Source organism: Stomoxys calcitrans, chromosome 3, assembly GCF_963082655.1.
Source record: "Stomoxys calcitrans chromosome 3, idStoCalc2.1, whole genome shotgun sequence".
Classification (NCBI taxonomy): Eukaryota; Metazoa; Arthropoda; class Insecta; order Diptera; family Muscidae; genus Stomoxys; species Stomoxys calcitrans.
In genome coordinates, this window is record NC_081554.1 from 197389961 (window position 1) to 197412325 (window position 22365).

General features: G+C 41.1%; 3 protein-coding genes across 3 annotated transcripts; 1 reads left to right on the top strand and 2 right to left on the bottom strand.

Moving 5' to 3' along the window:
- Nucleotides 1-1677: 1677 nt before the first annotated feature.
- On the bottom strand, nucleotides 1678-4440 carry LOC131995861 (uncharacterized). The gene is made up of 2 exons (XM_059365091.1): nucleotides 1849-4440; nucleotides 1678-1778 (listed from the first exon to the last, which is right to left on the bottom strand). Exon 1 carries the CDS (start codon nucleotides 3448-3450, stop codon nucleotides 2314-2316), a length of 1137 nt encoding a protein of 378 aa, XP_059221074.1. The 5' UTR covers nucleotides 3451-4440; the 3' UTR covers nucleotides 1678-1778; nucleotides 1849-2313.
- Nucleotides 4441-13860: 9420 nt separating this feature from the next.
- LOC106088175 (uncharacterized) lies at nucleotides 13861-19821 on the top strand. Its single transcript, XM_013253565.2, has 4 exons — nucleotides 13861-14562; nucleotides 14720-15298; nucleotides 18833-19416; nucleotides 19486-19821. The coding sequence occupies exons 1-4, from the start codon at nucleotides 14037-14039 to the stop codon at nucleotides 19627-19629; spliced, it is 1833 nt and encodes a 610-aa protein (XP_013109019.2). The 5' UTR covers nucleotides 13861-14036; the 3' UTR covers nucleotides 19630-19821.
- Nucleotides 19658-22197, bottom strand: LOC106088383 (zinc finger protein weckle). Its single transcript, XM_013253878.2, has 3 exons — nucleotides 21929-22197; nucleotides 20099-21861; nucleotides 19658-20039 (listed from the first exon to the last, which is right to left on the bottom strand). Exons 1-3 carry the CDS (start codon nucleotides 22121-22123, stop codon nucleotides 19817-19819), a joined length of 2181 nt encoding a protein of 726 aa, XP_013109332.2. The 5' UTR covers nucleotides 22124-22197; the 3' UTR covers nucleotides 19658-19816.
- Nucleotides 22198-22365: the final 168 nt, after the last annotated feature.

Here is a 22365-nt window from a genome sequence, read left to right on the forward strand (position 1 = left end):
TTATGAGATGTTTTAATTGACATCCCAATATGTGTGCAAAATTTCATCAAAATCGAATCAGATTTAGATAAAACTCCCATATATATCATTTATGCGTTTCGACTTCTAAGGCAGTATAAGCCACAATTTTCGTACTATCGTAAGAAAATCGTAGAAGGTTTTATTCGATATTTCAAAAGGTATGCAAAATTAAAGACTGACTAAATATGGATATAAGTGCTATATGTTAAAAGTATTACGTATACTCGGTGGTGTAGGGTATTATATAATCGGCTCCGCCCGACTTTTGGCTTTTCTTATTGGTTTTCTATTTTTTTTTTTTTTTTTTTTTGAAATAGATCAAGGCCACATAGGCTTAGAGACAAAGCCACACATTCCATTGTGCTATTATATCCTTAGGCCTCATTTTGAAAGGTGTGAACACATGACAATATGATAACTTGATTAAACTGGGCCTATGCTGCACGCACGAACTATGGACATAGCCAGCTGCTAGTCTTACAAAGTATTTCAGATAACAAACAATCACACATACATACACATCAATATATTGCTGGGTGAGAATCACCAAAGATTCATTAGCACGTGGCCGACGAAAGAAAGTGACCAAGTAGGCAGCCAGCCCAGCAGCATCATGAACATAGGAGGAAGAACTATCTTCTGCGAAAATAGCAATGGAAAGCATAAAACAGTGATAAATGGCTCAAAATCACACATTGAACACACATACATATAAAGGCATTGTATATAGTAAAATCAGGGCAGTCACTGCAGTTTGGAAAGAAACTTTTATGGGTTAGCTGACCAGTTAAGGCTTTCTGGTATTCTTGCCAACACCAACATCAGTCACATCACAGCCGGCCCCACACATCCCAATCTGTGGTAGACGAGGCATAAAACTAAAAACTTTTCATCATCACAATTTCAGTTTATAGATCATATTTCAGTTGTAAATAACCTCGAGGCTAGTGCGAACGTGAAACGCTTGCGATTAATAAACGAAGTGCAATGTTAGTTTAACGGAAACCACGACAATACCACGAACCATTCTAAAGGAAACGGAAGTGCATTTTGCTGCATTTAATTAATCATACGCTATTCAGAGAAAAAAAAAACAGAAGTGAAAACTTTTTTATTATAGTGGTTAAAGCCATAGAGAGTTTTTTGTTTTCAAAAAATCGATAGCAAATAATTGCATTCCTGTTGGAAACTATGATTTATCGAAAAGCAGCCAAATGGCTGCTCATGGTGTTTGTATTTGTACATGGCCAACTACACTCTTCAGAAGGATATACACAGGTATCGACCAGCGGCAGTGGTCATAGTGGAGAAGGTCCCAAAATTTATAAAGCTTTAAACTTGGATTTGGTATTTCCAAAAAGGTATGCACAAAATTGTTTGTCAAGTGGATATAACATGCCCCGAAAGAAATTTTTTAAGACTCGCCGAGAAGTATAAAACCATCGAAAGTATATACCCACCATCGTTTTTCATTTCCGACCCTACAAAGGATACATTGCCGACCCCGTTAAGAATGTCTATATTCTTATTCTTAGTCGTCGTCGCAAGTGAAGAAAGGCCTCTGAGGGGTGGGCTAAGCATCCCCAGAAAAATTGGTCGGTGACGCTAATGGTAGTGTTGAGTTGCCTTTGTAAGTTGACCCAAAGGGCTTTGGAAGCAGAATCAGGATTCTGCTAATGAGATCAGAGGATCGCTTAACTCCACTATGAGGCACGGGAGTTGTCGTAATACTACGGAGTTGACCTTGTAGCTGAAGCCTTATTATTGAAATAAAAAAGTGCTTTTGTAGATTTCAATGTGCTTTATTATACAAAGATTTGGCTTAACTTTTCAAAGCGATACACTTGACTGGTTGCACACTTTCCTTTGAATTCAGGGTAGACTCCAAGTTTCTTACAACGGTTCTTATGTGAAACAAATTAATGCTCAGGGAGATGTTGTAAAAAAAACCAATTAGAACGATAATGTAATAACTAGAGGAGTGCAATAGTATTGAGTAATTGAGAAATGAGTGAATGTTTGAGAATGAGATAGCTTAAATGTAATTTTTGAAACGTATCCATTAGTGCTCTTCGTGAGCGGGCATTCTGTGGTAAGTCAAGGAAGGTTTATACTACAAACTTGTTGAACTCGCTTCAACATATTCCCGCCTCAAAGTGAGGCCACTCCTTCAAATCAACAGTGTCGTGGGTATTCACTGCACTAGGTAATGGTAGCGACTGGCATTGACGATCTGAAAGTAAAGAATAGAAAGGAGCATATACAAGTGAATAAATGGTATATTATAAGTGATCATTCAGTTGGCGTAGTGTTTTGAGTCGGTAAAACACATAGCTTAACGATTGGTCGAGTGATGGTTCCACTTTGTGTCAATATTTCGGCTACTCTGACGTTGTTGTCGGAGCCATAGTGAACTTTTGTGACTCTTCCAAGCCTCCAGTCGGTAGGGGGTAGTAACTCGTCTTTAATCACAACAAAATCATTGATTTTAATATTATTTTTTGTGGTTTTCCATTTAATGCGACGTTGTAATTCAGTAATATACTCCGTCTTCCATCGTCGCGCGAAAATTTGTTGCAGTGCCTTTAGCCGTTCCCAACGATTTAACAGTGAAATGTTGTCTTGTGCAATGTTTTGAGAGGGCTCGACGATAATTGGTGCACCGCGAAGAAAGTGGCCCGGAGTTAATGGGTTTAGCTCATTAGGATTTCCGGATATAGGCGATAAGGGACGGGAGTTTAATATTGATTCGACCATTATCAAAAGTGTTGTAAGTTCCTCGAATGTTAGTGTATGAGAAGCGGCAACTTTTTTTAAATGGGTTTTCATGCTTTTAACGGCCGCTTCCCATAATCCGCCCATGTGCGGTGCGTAGGGTGGAATGAAGGACCAGTTAAAACCATGAGTAGCATACTTTTCAACCAGAGATTGTTCGGCAGATTTTAAGAATTCATGGTGTTCTTTTAGAAGCTTATAGCTTGCACCGACAAAGTTCCTTCCATTGTCGGAAAAAATTGTCTTTGGAAGACCTCGCCTTCCGGTAAAGCGGGAAAACGTCGCGATAAATGCTTCGGAGGATAATTCCGAGCAAGTCTCCAAGTGGACGGCCTTAGTGGAGAAGCACACAAATACGGCTGCATATCCTTTCAACGTTTTTGAATTTCGGACTTTCGATGCTCGAATATTGAAAGGTCCCGCAAAATCGACACCGGTAAACGTAAAAGGCAAGGAGAATTGGACGCGCTCAGGTGGAAGCGATGCCATTATCTGATTTTGGAAACGATGCTTGACGATAGTACATGGTTTACAATTACGAATACATTGGCGGATAATATTTTTAACTCGAGGGATATAAAAGCCTTGGCGAATTGCTCGGAGCATGGTGTGATGCTCAGCGTGCAAAAGGATACGATGGGTGAATTTTATCATAAGTTCAGCCAATTTCGATTTTTCAGGTAGAATGATTGGATGAATTTCTTCATAGCTAAGACCACAATTCGTTAGCCTGCCGCCTACTCTCAATAGACCGGTATCGTCGATAACTGGATTAATCGCGAGAATTTTGCTTTTCTTGCTAATTGGCTTTTTCTCGCACAGAGCTTCAAGTTCTCTTGGAAACGCGACTTTTTGTGATAAGTGGATTAGACGACGTTTCACGAAATCAATCTCGTCGTGCCGTAAGAGTGTACTTGAAAATGTTTCTTTCCTTTTCGATGACTGGTAAAATCTGAAGATATAGCATATAACTCTAAGACATCGATTGAATGATGAGAACCTGGAAATAATTTCTTCTGCGTTTTCTGAGGTGTGATAACTGCAGACTCGTTTCGCTTCGAGATCTGTAGGCTCAAATGTTCGTGGTTTTGGCCAGTGCTGGTGCGGTTGAGACAGCCACGAAGGCCCATGCCACCAAAGTTGGCATGTCGACAAATCTAGAGGAGCGCACCCTCGTGAACCAAGATCAGCTGGATTTTCGTCAGTTTTTACGTAATTCCACTGACTTATATCTACCACGCTTAATATGTCACTAATCCTATTGGCCACGAAGGTCTTTAATGTCTGTGGGGACTTTTGTAGCCATCCAAGGACAATGGATGAGTCCGTCCAAAGAAATAATTTGTGTTCTATCTGTACGTCATTTGATATACTTTTGATTAATTTCGTTAGCAAGTCTGCTCCACATAGTTCTAATTTAGGGATCGTGGTTCTTTTTAAGGGCGCCACTTTTGTTTTGGAGACTAATAGGTTTGAATAAATGTCGCCATCTGGATGAACAACTCGGATGTATACCGCTGCACAATACGCCTTCTCTGAGGCGTCACTAAACCCATGAATTTGAATTGACGCTTGAGGCGAGAATTGAATCCATCTTTTAATTTGTATGTCTGATACATGTTGTAAATTTTCAACAAAGGATGACCAGCGTTGAAGGATGGGCGCTGGTACACTTTTGTCCCATTCTAGCCTTTCTTCCCATAGGTCTTGCATTAGCATTTTTGCGATGACTATAGTTGGGCCCAACCAACCAAGTGGATCGAATAGCTTCGCTATGGTGGATAGTATTTTCCTTTTCGAAGTGAACTGATCAATTTCGATAGGTTCAACTGTATAATAGAAGAAATCGGCCATCGCGTTCCACCGAACGCCTAAAGTTTTAATAGAACTTTGATCTTCGATATTCAGGAATTCTTCGCTAAGAAGATCTTCGCGGGGCCAGCTTTCTAACAGAATCTTATTGTTTGCTGTGTGTTTTTTTAATGAAAATCCCGCAGAAGAAAGGGATCTAACGAGTTGTTCTTGTTTAACTTTGGCTTCCTCGAGGGAATGAGCGCCTGACAAGACATCGTCTACATAGATCTCATTTTGTAATATGTTTGAGGCTTTGGGGTATAGATTCTTACAATCTTTGCTTAGCTCCAAAAGAGTACGAATGGCGAGAAAGGGTGCCGCATTCACGCCAAATGTAACTGTTTTTAAGCGAAAGACCTCCACTGCTTTGTCTTCGAAAGTACGAAATAGAATTTGTTGGTATTGCTGATCGTCTTCATGGATCCATATCTGACGGTACATCTTTTGGATGTCACCGTTAAATACGTACCGATAATATCGCCAGTTGAGAAGAACTTTCATTAAGTCTTGTTGTAAGATTGGCCCAGCATGCAAAACGTCATTTAATGATAGTCCAGAGGTAGTCTTTTTAGAGGCGTTGAACACCACGCGTACTTTGGTAGATTTACTTTCTGGCCGGATGACGGCATGGTGGGGCAAGAAGTAGTTGTGGACCTTTGGTGATTTTTCTTCTTTCGGCTTTGCAGGGACCATGTGTTCTAACGCAATATATTCTCTGAGAACTTTGTCGTATTCATATTTTAGTTCTTGATTTTTGCTTAAATGTTTCTCCATTCTGCAGTACTGGGCGAATGCCATATGTCTCGAAGACCCAAGGAATTTTTCGTCAGGAAATTCCTGTATGAAAGGTAGTCGAACTACGTATCGACCTTCTTGATCTCGATACGTTGTGGATTTGTAGAAGTTTTCACACCAGATGTCAGCATCTGATGTAGGCTTTGGCTTTCCAACCTCCTCCAACTCCCAGAATCTTTTCAGCTGTTCTTGTAGAGCTGCATTGTCTGAAGCAGTCGCAAGGGTTGAGAATGTCTTAATGTACTCGGATTCTGTGGGTCCTGATAAGTACCACCCAAACTGAGACTCTCGAGCTTCGATGCCATTCCCAATTTGTACAGTCATTCCGGTTTTGTTAATGAAGGGAAGATAATCGCTTCCAATTATCATTTCTATTGGTGCTTGTTTATAGAAAAAAGGATCTGCGAGACTCAAATGTTGTACTTGCTGGATAAGTGTAGATCTAATGGGTCGCGAAGGCAAAAAGTGAGCTAGACTTGACACTACTAGTGCTTTAACTTGAATTCTAAAGTCGGAATAAGTAGATTTTAACGTTAGCAAACATTTTCCCTTGCAGCTGCTTACTATAGTGCCTCCCAGTCCGGAAATTTGGGAGTTGTGCTTTTCCAAAGGAATCATCAGTTTCTGCTGAATGCGCTTGGCTATGAAGCTTTTCTCCGATCCGGTATCTAACAGTGCCCGGACTGTGAATAGTTCTCCACCGTGTTCTAAATGAATTCGAGCAGTCGGAAGAATAGTAGTACCTTCATTCTGCGAGAACAGCGTGTTTATTTCATAATTGGCTATGGTGGTGTTCAAAAATGAGTTTTCATTGGACTGTCTTGATGTGGTAGGAACATCTTGTGAAGTCGTATCTATCGTTTCGTAATTCTGAGAAGTATCTAACGAATTTGTACTTTTAGACTCGAGGTGAAGCATTGTGTGGTGCTTTTTGTTGCAGATAGAACACGATCTCCTGCTGGTGCAATTTGGTTTAAAATGTTTTTGTGAAAGGCAGTTCAAACACAATTTGTTTTCCATGGCGTATTGAATGCGATCCTGTGGCGCTAAAGACTTAAAGTTTTGGCATACCATCAGCGAATGATGTTGATTGCATGTTTTGCAAAAGGGCTTGGTTTGGTTCTCCGTCTCGGAAACTTGAAAGGAGTTTGCCTTTGAATTATACGTTTCCCTGGAGTTCGGCTTACGAAAGTCAATGATTGTCTCCAGCTTCTCTATTCTTTTAGACAAAAATTTCTCCATTTGAGACCACGAAGGCAATTCCTTATGATCATCTAAGGAGTCCTCCCATGCTCGTAGAGTATTATCAGGGATTTTGGACGAGGCTATGTGAATCAGTATTGGATCCCAATTTTCTACTGCAATTCCATATGACCTAAATATCGCCAAACTATCAGTAATGGAACTCAGAATTTGTCTGATGGACTTAGGATTTTCGTTTTGGGCGAATTGAATAGAAAATAGCTTTTTCATCTGCTGATTTACTAAAATCCGTCTGTTTTCGTACCTATTAATCAATGCCTCCCAAGCTAAATTGAAATTCGCGTCTGTGAGCTCAAATTTCTTGACGATGTCGTAAGCCTCACCTCGTGTTTTACCACGCAGGTGGTACAGCTTTTGAGCCGGGGACAAACTAGGGTGTTTGCCAAATACCGCAGAAAAAATATCCCTAAATGCTGGCCATTGAGAGTATCCCCCCTCAAAAAGTGGAGTGTCGCATGGGGGTAATTTTAGTGAAGGGACATGTTGTTGTGGTGGTAGTTCTACACTAAGTGCTTTTTGGCTCTTGGCGCAAATTAGAATCATCGTGCCTTCTTTGCATTTTTGGTACATACAACTAGCTTCTTCAAATTTAACACCGTACTGGTCGTTATAATCGTGTACTTCTTTTTCATCTTCTAAGACCAGTGTTTCATAACTAGATACTAATTGAGACCACCTCCGCTCCAACTCGAGATCTTTTATTTCCAATAATTGTACGGTGAATGTTTCTGGTTTTTGGGATTCGAATTTTGAGCAAAACGTTATAAGTTGATCTAGATCAAATAAAAACTTTCGACGCGCGGCCATTATGAATAGAAATTTTTGTGTTGGGTTTTCCTATTCGAAAGTATTTGAATATTTTTGTGTATTTTTGAATATATTTTTTTTTGTTATAAATGTCCAACGTATGTTGCTTATTAAATGAAAAATAATAAGTTTTCCCGGGTAAATTTTCTCTTTCTATGATTGATGGCAACCCCGTCTCCCAATGTATCTTTGCAATGCCTACGACGTTTTCTGTACTATATCTAGATACATGTATAACGAAATATAAGTTGAAAAATTTATTGGACGGCTGTTGTGACGAAAATGGGAGAGGGTGTTCAGTGACAAGAGCAAGAGTTCGCTATCAGTTGTTTATGTCTGCTTGGTGATAATAATAAAAAAGCTTGACTTACCCCAGTTTACAACCATTACTTGGGAAATGAATATCGTAGGAGCTGCAGCGCTGGCAGCGTTAATAATCTCTGACTTCTTGCTTGTTGTATATGTTGTTGTTGTTTTTTTTTTCACTACTTGCTAACTCCCACTTTACAGTTAATTTCTTCTCTATTTTTAAGAGTGATCGCACATAACCAAATGAGGATCGTTTTGTTAATCAATAATTTTTTCACCAATACGATATGCAAACATTAATTCTTATTTCCACAGCAAGATTCTTTTTTTTTTTTTTTTTTTTTCCACGGGGCAGTAAAGGCCTCCTTCTTGTAAACTCTTTTTATTTGTTATCGTTGTTTAATACATTATTGTTTGCAATTAATTTGGGAAAATAACAAAATTTTGCACTAGACGGGAGGTCAACAGAATTTGCTACCGTTTATTGGAGCTCTTTTTTTTTTTTTTTACTTTTTGCAGGCGTTTATTACCGATTAAATCTTATTTCTCGCTGATCGAAACTTCGTTTGTATAACTATTAATTTTCCCATTTTTATCACCACCTTTTGTCATATTATATTTCTTTTGAGCTACTACTTTAAATGTCTTTTTCTTTTTTGACGTTTGTCTCCTTCGTTGGATGTGTTCATACATCTGTCATCGCAGTAGTATCTAAAAGCTGGTTGCTTTGAAATTTGGAATTGTTTGTACGATTTGTCTGTAATCTTTCAAAAAGTTGAATGTTTCATATCTGGCAATTACGATCACTCGGGTTTCTTTTGTTGTCCCGATTGGAATCTTGGGAGAGAATGACGTTTTGTAAAATAGTGAGAACGTTTGTGTTGTTAATGTAATGACAACGCGGCTCCCCACTACGGGAGCGCTTATTTTTTTATTTTCATTTTCATCTGTTTTACTTATAAATGTTAGGTATAACATTAATAATTAAAATCCTTCCGATATATATTTTTTTTTTTTTTTTTTTTTTTTAACACAATTTTTATTGATAGATTTTCGATTTGTTTAGTCTTGGTTGTTCTTTTTGATTTGCATTACGACTCCGGTACTAAAGTCGTGTTGTTGCACTGTTACTCCTATCTTCGTCTCCTTCTCCACTTGATCACTTACAAAAACCACACAATCACCTGCATATACTTACCGCTTCTATTCCTTACTATATTGAAACAAGTCATCTCTTGTCGGTTGAAGCTATGTTCCAAACCAGGTTTTCCTTGTAGGTGTTGCTTTCTTGTAGAAGTTGATCCTGGCAGAGAAACTACGGACGTGTTCTATTTAAATCTTCCTCTTAGAAGTTGATGGCGTTGTCTTCCCGAAAAAACTGATGAAGTTGGTGGAACTGGTGACCGCCTTCTATGTTGTCTTTTCGTAGAATTTGCTGACTGCTTTCTGTTGTTTTGTATTTGCTGTCGGTTGGTTTCACCTTCTCCTAATATCAGATTAAGAGGCTCGAATGGACCATGTTGAATTGCCTTTGTAAGTTGACCCAAAGGGCTTTGGAAGCAGAATCAGGATTCTGCTAATGAGATCAGAGGATCGCTTAACTCCACTATGAGGCACGGGAGTTGTCGTAATACTACGGAGTTGACCTTGTAGCTGAAGCCTTATTATTGAAATAAAAAAGTGCTTTTGTAGATTTCAATGTGCTTTATTATACAAAGATTTGGCTTAACTTTTCAAAGCGATACACTTGACTGGTTGCACACTTTCCTTTGAATTCAGGGTAGACTCCAAGTTTCTTACAACGGTTCTTATGTGAAACAAATTAATGCTCAGGGAGATGTTGTAAAAAAAAACCAATTAGAACGATAATGTAATAACTAGAGGAGTGCAATAGTATTGAGTAATTGAGAAATGAGTGAATGTTTGAGAATGAGATAGCTTAAATGTAATTTTTGAAACGTATCCATTAGTGCTCTTCGTGAGCGGGCATTCTGTGGTAAGTCAAGGAAGGTTTATACTACAAACTTGTTGAACTCGCTTCAACAGGTAGTCTTACACTGAAAAATTTGTTGTCCTACTTTTAAAGGTTAGAGCCAAAGTTAAGCAAACTTAATTTAAAGATGATCAGTTTTTCAACTTTTTAAGGAAACATTTCCTTTGGTGAAATGTATTTTCCTTGATATTAAGCATTTGTTATTTTAAATGGAAGTTTAACAGATCCTTAACTTTGCGTCTTGTTATTAAAGAAAGAAAATCAAAAATGAAGTTCAAAGACAAAAATCAAAAATTTACCTTACTTGGCACTGTTGTGATAAATCATTGCAAAACACATCATGCAAAATTTTAGCCAAATCGCATAAGAATTGCGCTCTCTAGTGGCTCAAGAAGTGTAGAACGCAGATTGGTTTGTATGATAGCTATATCAGGTTATGATCCGATTTCAACCATACTTAACAGATTTGTTGAAAATCAAAACACCTCATGTAAAATGTCTGCAAAATCGGATAAGATATGCGCCCTCTAGTGGCTCAAGAAGTTAAGATCCAAGATCGGTTTATATGGCAGCTATATCAGGTTATGGACCGATTTGCACCATACTTGGCACAGTTGTTGAATATCATAACAAAACACGTCGTGCAAAATTTCATCCCAATCGGATAAGAATTGCGCACTCTAGAGGCTCAAGAAGTCAAGACCCAAGATTGCTTTATATGGCAGCTATATCAAAACATTGACCGATATGACCCATTTACAATCCCAACCGACCTAAACTAACAAGAAGCATTTGTGCAAAATTTCAAGCTGCTAACTTTACTCCTTCGAAAGTTGGTGTGCTTTCGACAGAGAGACGGACGGACTGACATGAATGGATCGACTTAAAATGCCATAACGATCAAGAACATATATACTTTATGGGGCCTTAGACGTATATTTCGAGGAGTAACAAACAGAATGACGAAATTAGTAAACTCCCATCGTATGGAGAACGGTATAAAAAAATTTATAACTGGACGTCATCTGTGCAGTAAAATAAGAATAAATGAGAGATTGAAACAGATGGTCGTGTCCGTTAGTAAATAGAAAACTTAATCTAAAGATAGCATCTTTATTTTAAAGTTTTGGTTCTTTGGCTCGTTTTCATTGTTTAAATCCTACGAGTAAAAAAAAAAATTGGTATTTCGTCCAACTTTTTTTTCAGTGTACAATTTTAAGACGACGGATGGACATAACTAGCCATCCGTCCGTTGAAATCACTTTCAATGGAAATTTTGAGCTGAAACTTTGAACGGGTAATTTTGTTAACAACAGCCTGGTTAAGTTTGAGGCGTTTTGGAATCACTTCCAACAACTGTGCTCATTACGGTTTACATCGGTTCATAACCTGATATAGCTGCCATATAAACCGATCTTGGGTCTTGACTTCTTCTTCTTCTTGGAGGGCGCAATTCTTCGCCGATTTGGCTGTAATTTTGCACGTGGTTTTTCGATGTCACTTCCAACAACTGTGCCAGGTATGGTTCAAATCGGTTCATAACCTGGTATAGCTGCCATATAAACCGATCGTGGATCTTGACTTTTTGAGCAGCTACAGGGCGCAATTCTCACCCGATTGGGCTGAAATTTTGCATGAGGTGTTTTGTTATTTCAATTTCAATATTTGTGCTAAGTATGGCGCAAATCGGTACATCACCTGATGTAGCTGCCTTATAAACCGATCTGGGATCTTGACTTCTTGGGCCTCTAGAAGGCGCAATTCTCATCCGATTTGGAAGAAATTTTGTACAACGCCTTCTCTCAGGACCTTTAACATTTATTTCTAATATGGTCTGAGTTCATTAATAGCTTGATACAGCTCCCATATAGACCGATCTCCCGATTTTGCTTATTGAGCCCCTACAAGGCAATTGCGCCTTATTCGAATGAATTGAAATATTACACAATGACTTCTACAATGTTCGGCATTCATTTATGGTCCGAATTGGACTATAACTTAATATAGCTCCAATAGCATAACAGTTCTTATTCATTATTCTTGGTTGTCTAAAAAGAGATACCGCGCAAAGAACTCGACAAATGCTATCCATGGTGGAGGGTATGTAACATTCGGCCGGCCAAATTTAGCACGCTTTCATTTGTTTCATTTTAGCTTAAGATGCTGAAAATTAATTTTTTTTTTTAACTAATAACCAAACAGTGTGAAGTAAAATAAGAATCAATCAGGCGTGCCGCAGTGAGACACCTCTTTGAGGAGAAATTTTTACATGGTATGGGACGTCACAATTGTTGCCAGCATTAGGTGGGGATAGCCAGCTCTGAAAAAATTTTTTTCTGATGTTCTCGCCAGGATTCGAGCCCTGGCGTTCAATGTCATAGAGGGATATGCTAACCTCAGCGCCACATTTTTTAGCGGTTTTCCTAACTTTTAGTGCAATTAGTAGCGCAGAGCCCCTCAACCTTCATGCTGATGTCCCCCATATAGACCTATTTCCGGATTAATATTCATAGCTAATAAATGGCGTTTATTTGATCCGATTTCTCTACAACTTGGAAAAGTGAGCTCTATTAGACCCATTTACGTGCCAAACATGATCTAGATTCGGATTTATCAAAGATATAGACCGATATCTTTATTTAAGATCTTGAGCCCACTAAAGTCTACCCGATTTTATTGAAACTTTAAACAGTGAGTTGAGCTAGACCCCATGTTGTCATTATAGTCCGGATCGGTCGTATTTAAAAATAGTTGTCATACAGACTTATCTCCCCACTCATCAGACTTATACAACTTGGAAAAGTGAGCTCTATTAGACTCCTTTACGTGCCAAACATGATCTAGATTCGGATTTATCAAAGATATAGACCGATATCTTTATTTAAGATCTTGGGCCCTTAGCTCCCCACTCATCAGACTTATGACCTGTCCGTGACCTTACCGTCTTGGAGGGTAAATATCCGCACACTCTTTTCAACCTAACCTAACCTACCGTCTTGGTTGTTATTGTCCTTAAAGACGTTCACACTCGTCGTCCTCGCGCTAACACCACACCACCTCACGCTTTCCGTGATCGCTCGGATCTCTGCCTATATGACCAGAGTTCCGTCACTCCCAGTCCGACTTCTGTGAGCCTTCTCGGTACGGTCCTGGTTATGACACTTCCATTTCAGTTTCCTGTCTAAGATCACTCCTAAGCAAATGGTGATTTTTGAAGAGCTATAGAAAAGTTTTTCAAAGAAATACACTTAAGTTCAGAAAAATGCATGAAATCTTTATTTGAATCGATAGTACGGTCCATGTAATTTAATGTTTGAAGATTTTTCATACAAATGTTGACCGTGACTGAGCCTCAAATGGTCCATATGCTTAGTCCAATTTTGGCATACTATCTCCAACATTTCGGCCGATATCTCACGAATAAATGCTTCAATGTTGTCTTCCAATGCGTCAATTGAAGCGCGCTTGTCTGTATAGACATGAGCTGTAGCATTGCCCCACAAAAATAGTCTAAAGGCGTTAGATCGCACTATCTTGGCTGGCAATTGACCGGTCCCGAAAGTGAAAAGTCAATAAGTCCGTGCTGTGTGTCATGTGGCACCGTCTTGCTGAAACCACTTGCCAGCAAGTCAAGCTCTTCCTTATAGGGCAAAACAAAGTTGGATATTATCTCACGATAGCGCTCACCATTCACAATTACTTTACGATTCGCATCATCTTTGAAGAATATGGTCCAATGATGCCACCAGCCCCTAAACCGCACCAAACTGTGACTTTTTCTGGATGCATTGGTAGCTCTTGCAGGAAACATTGTGCGTCGAAACGGCCCACATCGTGAACAGACAGATTTCAACTTCTCTGAGTTAATATTGAGACCCTTAGATCCACCCCAGTCATGTGCCACATCGAAGACCCTTTCCTGCAAACCTTAGAACATTTTAGAACAAATTCTGTACAACTCAAACTTAATTTAAATTAAATTCCAATTTTTTTACAAAATTTATTCCAAATTTTATTTCAGTTTTTTTTATTATTTGCTTAAATCTTCGTTTAATTGCATATTGCTTGGCGTGCACGTACTTTTAGTCCATTTTAAAACAAAATATGCGTTCGTTTTAGTTTCAATTCCAGTGAAAATGTGATATCCACCACCACACCTTTTGCAAGCAGGGACACAACTGCAACAGGGTCACTGGCTGCCGATGTAAATGGTGGCCTAATGGCTCAACAATATAATCCAATGCCACCACAATCAAATGGACAACAAACAATGCGAAATGAGGCAGACGAACTGGGTCATGATAGGCCAACACAGCCTCTGTATATCACACCGTCCCCTAATGAGGCTCCCCTTTACCAGGCGACACAAGGGGGCATGAACAGCAATGCCAACACCCATGACAAGAGCAACAATGCATGGACAATGACACAAAATCCCATAAACATTCAGCAGCAGCAGCTAGACGAAGATAATGGGGCAGCACGGGAGCAGCCGAGCACAGCTACAGGTCGTGCTGTCGATTATCAGTCGACATATCCCTTTGGTCAACTTATCACGCCATTAATCAAAAATGCACCGCGTCCTGTTTACACGGTCACCAAAGCCAAACCCATGGCATCAGCGAGACCATTATCGCCCTCGCCATCCCATGGTGGCAAAGTGTATGCCCAAACAGTGTATCCCTCGACAGGTTATCAGCGCAAGCCACCAAGTCGAGCTGAAATTGATAAGTTACGCGGTCGTGGTAAGTGATTAAAATGCAATAAAGCCTCAACACCACCACACGCCACTTAATGGCAAAAACGGGGAGGTTGAGAGCAGAATTTAAGGAATTTTGCCATTGCCACTGTTTGGCCACAATTACCATTAGCATTACCATTATGATTGTCCTCTCTTTGCAGGTGCCATCAGAGATCGATTTACGCCTAGCGAAGCGGTGGCATCTCATCAAATCAAAGCGAACAACCACAATCATCATCATCCTCACAATCATGCTCCCATGTATGCGGCAACTGGCAAAGCTCCAGCCGCCTCCAACCTGGTCAACACCTATGTGCCACCCAAGGATCTGTATTCCTTTCCACCCAATAATGTAGATTATCCTTTGCCATCGCAGGCCAACAAATTGGCATTGCCAACCAGTGTAGTTAATTCGTATTCACCTCCTGCTTCGGGCTACTCTTTAGCAGCGGCGGCCAGCTCTAATGACAATGGCTACAAATATCCTGGTCCCCTAAATTTGGGCTATTTACCATCTCTAAATGGCAATGATAACGGAAATGGTGGAGATACCAAAGATCAGAAAGATAATGCGAATGATGGTGATGCAGATAATGGTGGTGGTGGCGGTGGTGGTGATGATGGTGGTGGGGATATGGATGATACCATTGGAGTATTGCCAGCCAGTGCTATGGGTAATGACAACAGCCCGGGCGATGCCATGGACATGAGCGGCATGGACCAAATGCCCATGAAAGATGGTAAGTCTCTGAATAGGTAATTGATATGGAAAACTTTGGAGTTTATGTTGTCTTCAATGAAGTGCTTGATTGTTGAACAAAGACTTACAAAATCAACGGGACTTTTATCCTTTATTAAAAGCAAGCTGGAATTTTTTATCTGGGTTTTTTTTGCGGGTCAATGCGGGAAAATTACTCATCTCATTCCGCCTGTGTTACCGCAAGAAATTTGTTGTTGCAGATTTGTATTTGGAGGTAAAGATCCTTGTCAAGGTCTTACAAGTGAGCAAGCTCCAACAGGTGAGCAAGCGCCGCGTAAACGTTATGGCCATTGGTTATTTAAAGGCGCCAATAACTCGCCTTGTCATATCAAGTATCATAGGCAGTCAGTATTTAAGCAAGAGGCGCTGCCTCTTAATGAGACTCTCTATTCGCTGATTGTCCGCAACTGCAAATGCAGCTACTTCATATGTGGACTATCCCACTATCTGCAACCTGTGGACAGCTGAGCTGTTTCTCGTAACGACAATGAACACCACACAAATCAGAACTGAGAGTTTCAATCCGTGTTGTGTTTATAGTCTTCCGGTGCTGGACGAAGAATTAATTCCACTTCGGAACCACTCCGGCATTACTTCGAGTTGGACCTCATATCTGTTTATTATCCATTTTATCTTCATTGTCTGAGTCCAGACCACCGCATTCATACAATACACCGCTTCTTGTCCATCTTTTTCCTATATCATCCCCGCTTTCAGTCTCTTTCGTTCTCCAACATCCTCTGGACTATTGTTCCAGGAAAAACTTCTCCATTCTGTGTTTCCAGTTCCCTGCGTTTTTCGAACCAGCGCTCGCAGTGGAAAAGTGTAGGCTCTACATTTCAGGAAGTAACCATGGCCTGTTTACATATGTGTAACGTAGAAGTTGAAGTCGCCCTGTTTTCACCTGCCCCTCATTCCTCCACCTTTGATGTCATCTTTCGAAAACCCTCTCTAGCATGGCCCGCATGTGATCCGTTTGAATATCCCTCTCCCCCGTCTGGGGTTAGTATCTCGCATGTAGAGCCTGGCCCACTCATTAGCCGGTGAGTCTATCGAGATTGAATATCGCTCGGCATGCCGTCTGCAGTGTCTAGCCCTATAGTGCGGTCCTATATAGGAAAATGCTATTGCATGTCTCGCTAGAGAGAATCACTCCTTCGTTTGCCATCAGTCGACAAAGTTGCGCCATTATCCACGTGACTTTCCCGTCGCATGTCGGATTCTCAGAGGGAAACTCTGTGCCCAGTCGATAACATGATCGTACAATCGTCCACACATGATATGATCTCTATGCCGTCTGGGGGTGGAATGGAAGATAGGTTGAGGTTAAACAGTGCCGGAGATATCACCCGATCTTGGGAACTCCCTTTTTCACTCTGCAGTGCTTCGACTTCTTATCCTTTAATTCCACAAAAGACTGGCGACTACACAGATAAGCCGTTGTTGTGCTATGCAGTCTTCGAAATCCATGTCGATGCTCGGCGAATTGAAATTCTCCTACGAGGCTCGGAAGGAGTAATGCCTCAAACGTCTTTGCTGCAGGTGAGAGAAGGGAGATCGGTCTGTACGACTCCCCCAAACTCGGGTCCTTTCCAGGCTTCAGTAACGGGAACTATAAGAGAGTCCAAAGGCAAGTTGAGGACAGTAGTAAGGTACTCAACTCCAGGTAAATCCAGATTCTTCAACATCAATGTAGATATTCCGTCGGAGCCCAACGCCTTGGATGATTTGGCGCCACGGATGACAATCGTAACTTCGCCCACGGTAAATGGTGATGGCTGTCCATCGGCTCGGAGGCCACGGATACGGCGAATGGCTCTCCTCCTTCCCTATCACTATCGGGATGCACAATAAATTGACGGTTGAACAACCTGGCGCATCTTTTCGAATCAGTCACGGTTACTCTCGCCAAAAGTGGCTGAGGTTCTGTAATCCCGTCTAGCCGGGTTCGAGAGTAACTTAAGAGTAGACCACAGCTTGCCGGTACCTAAGTTACATTGCTCCAAGTGTTTCAGCCACAAATTCCGCTTATGTTCGTTGACTACCCTGTTTATTTCCAGATTCAGCTCGCTGATTCTGGGATTAGTCGAGTTCATACAACGAATCCCATCACGCTCGTATGCGAGTACCACTGTCTGCGCCGGGAAATTGGGTCGCACTTGGGATATTCGACCAGCTGGTGTAAAGCGAGCGGCTACTGCGTTAATGATGTGTCGGAATTTCCTCTGGGCAACTAGCACGTCCAGAGGGTTGGCAGTTCAGTGAAGCAGCGAATGGTATACTCTCTGAAGCCAACCTAATTGGCATTCTTCTAATTGATAAACGTCCGGCGCTCAAAGGTTATGAAGTCGTGTCGTCGGTCGATGGTGGGAATTATGGGGAGGTGGTCTGACGTCTTGCCAGGATACGACACTTAGGATATTAGGGGATGCAATGGAGATGTCTGGCGAGCTGCTGCACCTCGTTGTAATCCTAGTGAGAGCATCCTCATTCACCGTGCAAAACGTGGAGACTTCAATCTGCTTTGCCATAGCCATTCCACGCTGGTCGTTACCTATGGGAGAGTGCCATGAAATGTCATCCGCATTAAAGTCCCCTAGAACCAGAAGATTATGGCCAGATAGTAACCCACTTATGTCGGGGTTGTAAGCTTGGCCATTAATTACGACATAGCTACCAACCGGCGGTATGTACATGTTGTACAGCTCTATCTCGGCAGTACCGGCCTGACTGCTAACCCCATGCATTCCATGTAGATCGGTCTATATTGCAAAAAATGGCAAATCCCCCACCTCCATTCCTTGGGTGATCCTTGCGTAGCACATTGTATCCGTGACAACTGTGCAAGCTGCAGGTGTTGGTCAGCTTTCTCTCCTGGATCGCTGCGACCAATATGTTTTTCCTCGGGAAAATAGTGGCCATAGGTTATTTAAAGACACCAATGAGACTGCAGTTGCAGCTAATCCCTATGGAGCATTCAAACGTCCGCAACCTGTAGACGCATCCGGTAACTCACAGCTAAGCTTCTCGTGACAACAATCCCGTGGCAGCCGGTTGTACGTACCGGATTGACCCGATGGAATCCTTCATCGGCAAGGGCTGCCGACTCGGTGTACAATACACTGCTACAACAACAACAACAACGATTAACATCACACAGATAGAATCTCTATGTGGATGTTTGTAGCCATAAATAACGCCTGTGCTCGTTGACCACCCTATAGATTTCTAGCCTGTTCCCTGATTCTGGGTCAAATTTGTCAAAATTGTGGGTCAATTTCGCTTCCTGTGCGGGGAAAGTACGACTAAACGAAACTATTCCTCCAGCTGGTATAAAATTTAAGACTGCTCCGGTATTTAAGATGAATTTCTGCCCTACGAATTTCTTTTAATTAAGTACCATGTACCAGGATAAGATAATCTTCTATCAAATTTCCAGGTTTTAGAAGGGATTCCATTCTTTAAGCGCTTCAAAGCCAATGCGCCTTCCTAAATTTTTTTTTCGTTTTTGCAGTTCATGATGATCACTCCTACGATACGGAAAAGGAATATCCGACACCACCTCCAGAGTGGCTCAAAGCACATCCCGAAGCACTGAACGATCATCCGCCCCACGACGGCGGTGACGCTATGCCTCAAGACGGCGGTGACACTATGCCTCAAGACGGCGGTGTCGCTATGCCAGCAACTGATGACCACGATCACCACTCTGATCATGATTACCTTCATGCGGATCATGATGACCATGCTCATGATCACGATCACGATCATGATCATGACCACCACCATCACCATCCCGATATTATACTGGATTCTGATTCATATCCCTATTATCATCATTCGTTTCCATCATTTCCTCATTATCCACATTATCCGGAAATAATTTACGACGACCATCATGATCATCATCACCACGTTGAACCACCGCCGACCACAACGACAGAGCCGCCACCACCTGAACCTCCGCCAGAGCCACGTGTCAAGAAATACAGCTACTTTTATATAGGTCGCAAATTATGGTACATTCCTCTCTACTTCACAGTCTGGTTCAGTTTCTATGTGCTATGGCTGATTTTGAAATCTATAGCCAGACACAAGGTAAGTTGATAAGGCAATGCAAAAGAATGCCAGGCAATCGGTTTACACATCATATCATATTATTCACAGGTCAACTTGCCAAACCACTATGTTGCACGAAGAAGCGTCGATAACAACTACAACCTCTCCAAGACTCATAGGGACGTTATAAATCAGCTTACGCTATCGGTAATGGAAAAAATTGAACGATTCAAAAACACACATCTGAGCTAAGACAAGGGGACAACAATAAAACGCTTAATTTACAAAATTTAATATTATTTAATTTGGTTGGTTGGTTGGTTATTTAAAGAGTTTTGGTAGAAAAAAGGGGCACATTGCATGCGAAAAGGTTAATCCCATACAAAGGCTTTTATAATTTGTATAAACATAATACATGATGTCTTCATTTCGACTTTGTTTAAATTTCATCAATTATTTCGTAGATAACAGTCTCTTCACACCCATCGTCTTCGTGATTTTCATCCAAGCCCTCTTCACCCAGTTCCCCCTTGATTTCATAATGAACCTCGGACATGGCAAAGGAATCCATGTCATCCGAATCGTCAGAGTTTCGTCGTTTAACTGCTTTGCCACCATGTGCAGATCGTCTTACTTTTCGAGGTTGCACAACAGCCGTTTTACTGAGAAGATAGACAAGAAAATAGAATTGATTTCACGCTAAATTAAATTAAAACCTTACGCTGCCTTGAGATCTTCCAACTTTGGAATGGGCACTGGATCTGATTTCTTTCCAAGGGCTTCTTCCTCGGCCAATTCTGCGGGATGCACCCTCCGTTTGTGTGACCTACAGTTGGAACCATTTGAAAAGGACTTGTCACAAAAGGGACATTTGTAGGGCCTCAAGCCAGAATGCAGTAGCAGATGATTTTTAAGGGATTTGGTCCTCTTAAAGGCAGCATCGCAGAATTCACACTTGAAGCGCTTAACATCGGTGTGAACGAGACGATGTTGCTGAAGGGTTCTTCTCGTATTGAGTTTTAGACCACATTCGGGGCATGCATACTCCGACTCATTGTGTGTGTCCATGTGCGACTTTAGCCTGGCGTTATTCTTAAAACTTTTGCCGCACACCTCACATTTGAAGGGGCACTCATCGGTGTGCACCAACAAGTGTTCGTTTAAAGCCGCCAATGTCTTGCAAGTCCGTCCGCATTGTTCACATATGAATGGCTTTATGTTCTGATGTACAATCTTGACGTGACGCCTCATTGCATCCACAAAGGAGAATCCGCGATCGCAGTAAGGACAAGGTACGGTCGCTTTTTCGTCATCTGGCAAATGTTTTCTCTTATGCATCTGCAGGCGACTTTTTGTGTGGCAATTCTTTTGACAAATCGAACATATAAAGTCGGTCGTGTTGTCTATAACCACGTCGTGCGTTACCTGCATGTGCTTGCGGTACACATTGGCACTTTTATACTTTCTTTTACACTCCTTGCACTGGTAGCGATATGCAGACGAAGGCCGCTGTCCAGATTTGGCGGAAAGTGGTGGCCTTCCTCGTTTTCTCTTGACAAGTAAATCGCATGCATTGACCGCCGTTGACTTTTCATCGCCGGATTTAGAGTGCTCGTCTATACTTTGCTCTACTTCGCACTCTTGCTCATCTTCTTCCAATACCACATAATCATCAACCTCTCCCTCGGAATATATTTCCTGAATTTCGTGATATTCTGAGTCATTTTCTTTTACTGCATTACTACCACAATTCACTTCACTCTCGCCTTCTTCGCCATCTGCCTTGTACTTGAACTCTTTAAATAAGTCGCTGTCCTGTACATCGACGTCATCATTCACAGGTTTTTGCCGAAACTCACTCTCATCTATCTCGACCAAATCATCATCGTTGTTCACTAAATACTCAAAATCCCTTTCAGCCCCTTCATCCAATTCCATTTCCTGCTCCAATTTTTCATTGCTCATAAAAATCTTTTTTGGCACAGGTCTACTTGGCTTTGAGGAGGACTTGCCAAAATCATTTCTTTTGGTTTTCGCTACACTTTTGTATTTTGCGTCGGGAAGTATGCATTCAAAAGTTGGCTCCACTGCATTCTCCATCTCCATTAACACCATTTCATCTTCCTGTTCAATTTGCTCTTCCGAAGCCAGACGCTCGATTTCTTCACTGTTGTCATCGCCAGATTCTTGGCTGGATCTGTTCGCATCGCCATTGAAGAAAATTACCAAATCCGTTTGAGCCTCTTGATTGGCCGTAATGGGTTTGGGTTGGGGCACTTTGATTATGTGTTCCCAGCGCTCATTTATAAGGCCGCACTGTGACCTCAATTTGCTAGCTTCTTCCTCACATGAAGGTCGGAGGTTCTGTAGCAGGCAAAACAGCGTCTGCACCTTATTAACACGTTCAGTGAAGTTACATAGCTCCTCTACCAATATGCGGCATTGTTTACATATACTTTTAGATATTTCATCCTCTACTTTAATCTGCAAGGTAAAAAAAAGTTTAAGTATTTTAATTATAATTGGTCTTTTGAAAAGCTTTGCTACGTACGTTCACCCAAAAATATTTGCCTATCGATGTTGTAAGAGCGGTGGCTTGTCCAGTATCGTTCTTGGAGAAAATTTCATGCTCCTGCCCAATATTTCCTTGCTTTGCACATAGACGGCACCATGTCAGCCATGTGTTTTGATAGCTGGCTGAAGTGGCCGAAACTTTACTACAATTTCCTTGCTTGTGTCCACTCATTATAATTGAGACAAATATGAAAATATCTGCAATTTATTAGTTTGTACTAAATCCACAATTTAACTTTATTCCATGTAAACAGTTAACTGAACATACGCATCAACATTATGGGGTATATTCAGTGTGCAGTGAAAATATTTAGTAAGGCCTCCCATACACACACAATGACCATGTTGATAAATATCGGCATTTTAGGACAGTTATTGTGAATGAGTCATAATTGCTCCATTATCTTGGTAATA

Bases quoted from the DNA above. Each gene is read 5' to 3' on its own strand.
- LOC131995861 (XM_059365091.1), bottom strand. From the start codon at position 3,450: ATGATAAAATTCACCCATCGTATCCTTTTGCACGCTGAGCATCACACC.
- LOC106088175 (XM_013253565.2), top strand. From the start codon at position 14,037: ATGGCTCAACAATATAATCCAATGCCACCACAATCAAATGGACAACAA. The intron at 15,299-18,832 runs GTAAGTCTCTGA...TCGTTTTTGCAG, and splicing joins CCAAATGCCCATGAAAGATG to TTCATGATGATCACTCCTAC. The intron at 19,417-19,485 runs GTAAGTTGATAA...TATTATTCACAG, and splicing joins AATCTATAGCCAGACACAAG to GTCAACTTGCCAAACCACTA.
- LOC106088383 (XM_013253878.2), bottom strand. From the start codon at position 22,123: ATGAGTGGACACAAGCAAGGAAATTGTAGTAAAGTTTCGGCCACTTCA. The intron at 21,862-21,928 runs GTACGTAGCAAA...TTTACCTTGCAG, and splicing joins GCAAATATTTTTGGGTGAAC to ATTAAAGTAGAGGATGAAAT. The intron at 20,040-20,098 runs GTAAGGTTTTAA...CTATCTTCTCAG, and splicing joins TTGGAAGATCTCAAGGCAGC to TAAAACGGCTGTTGTGCAAC.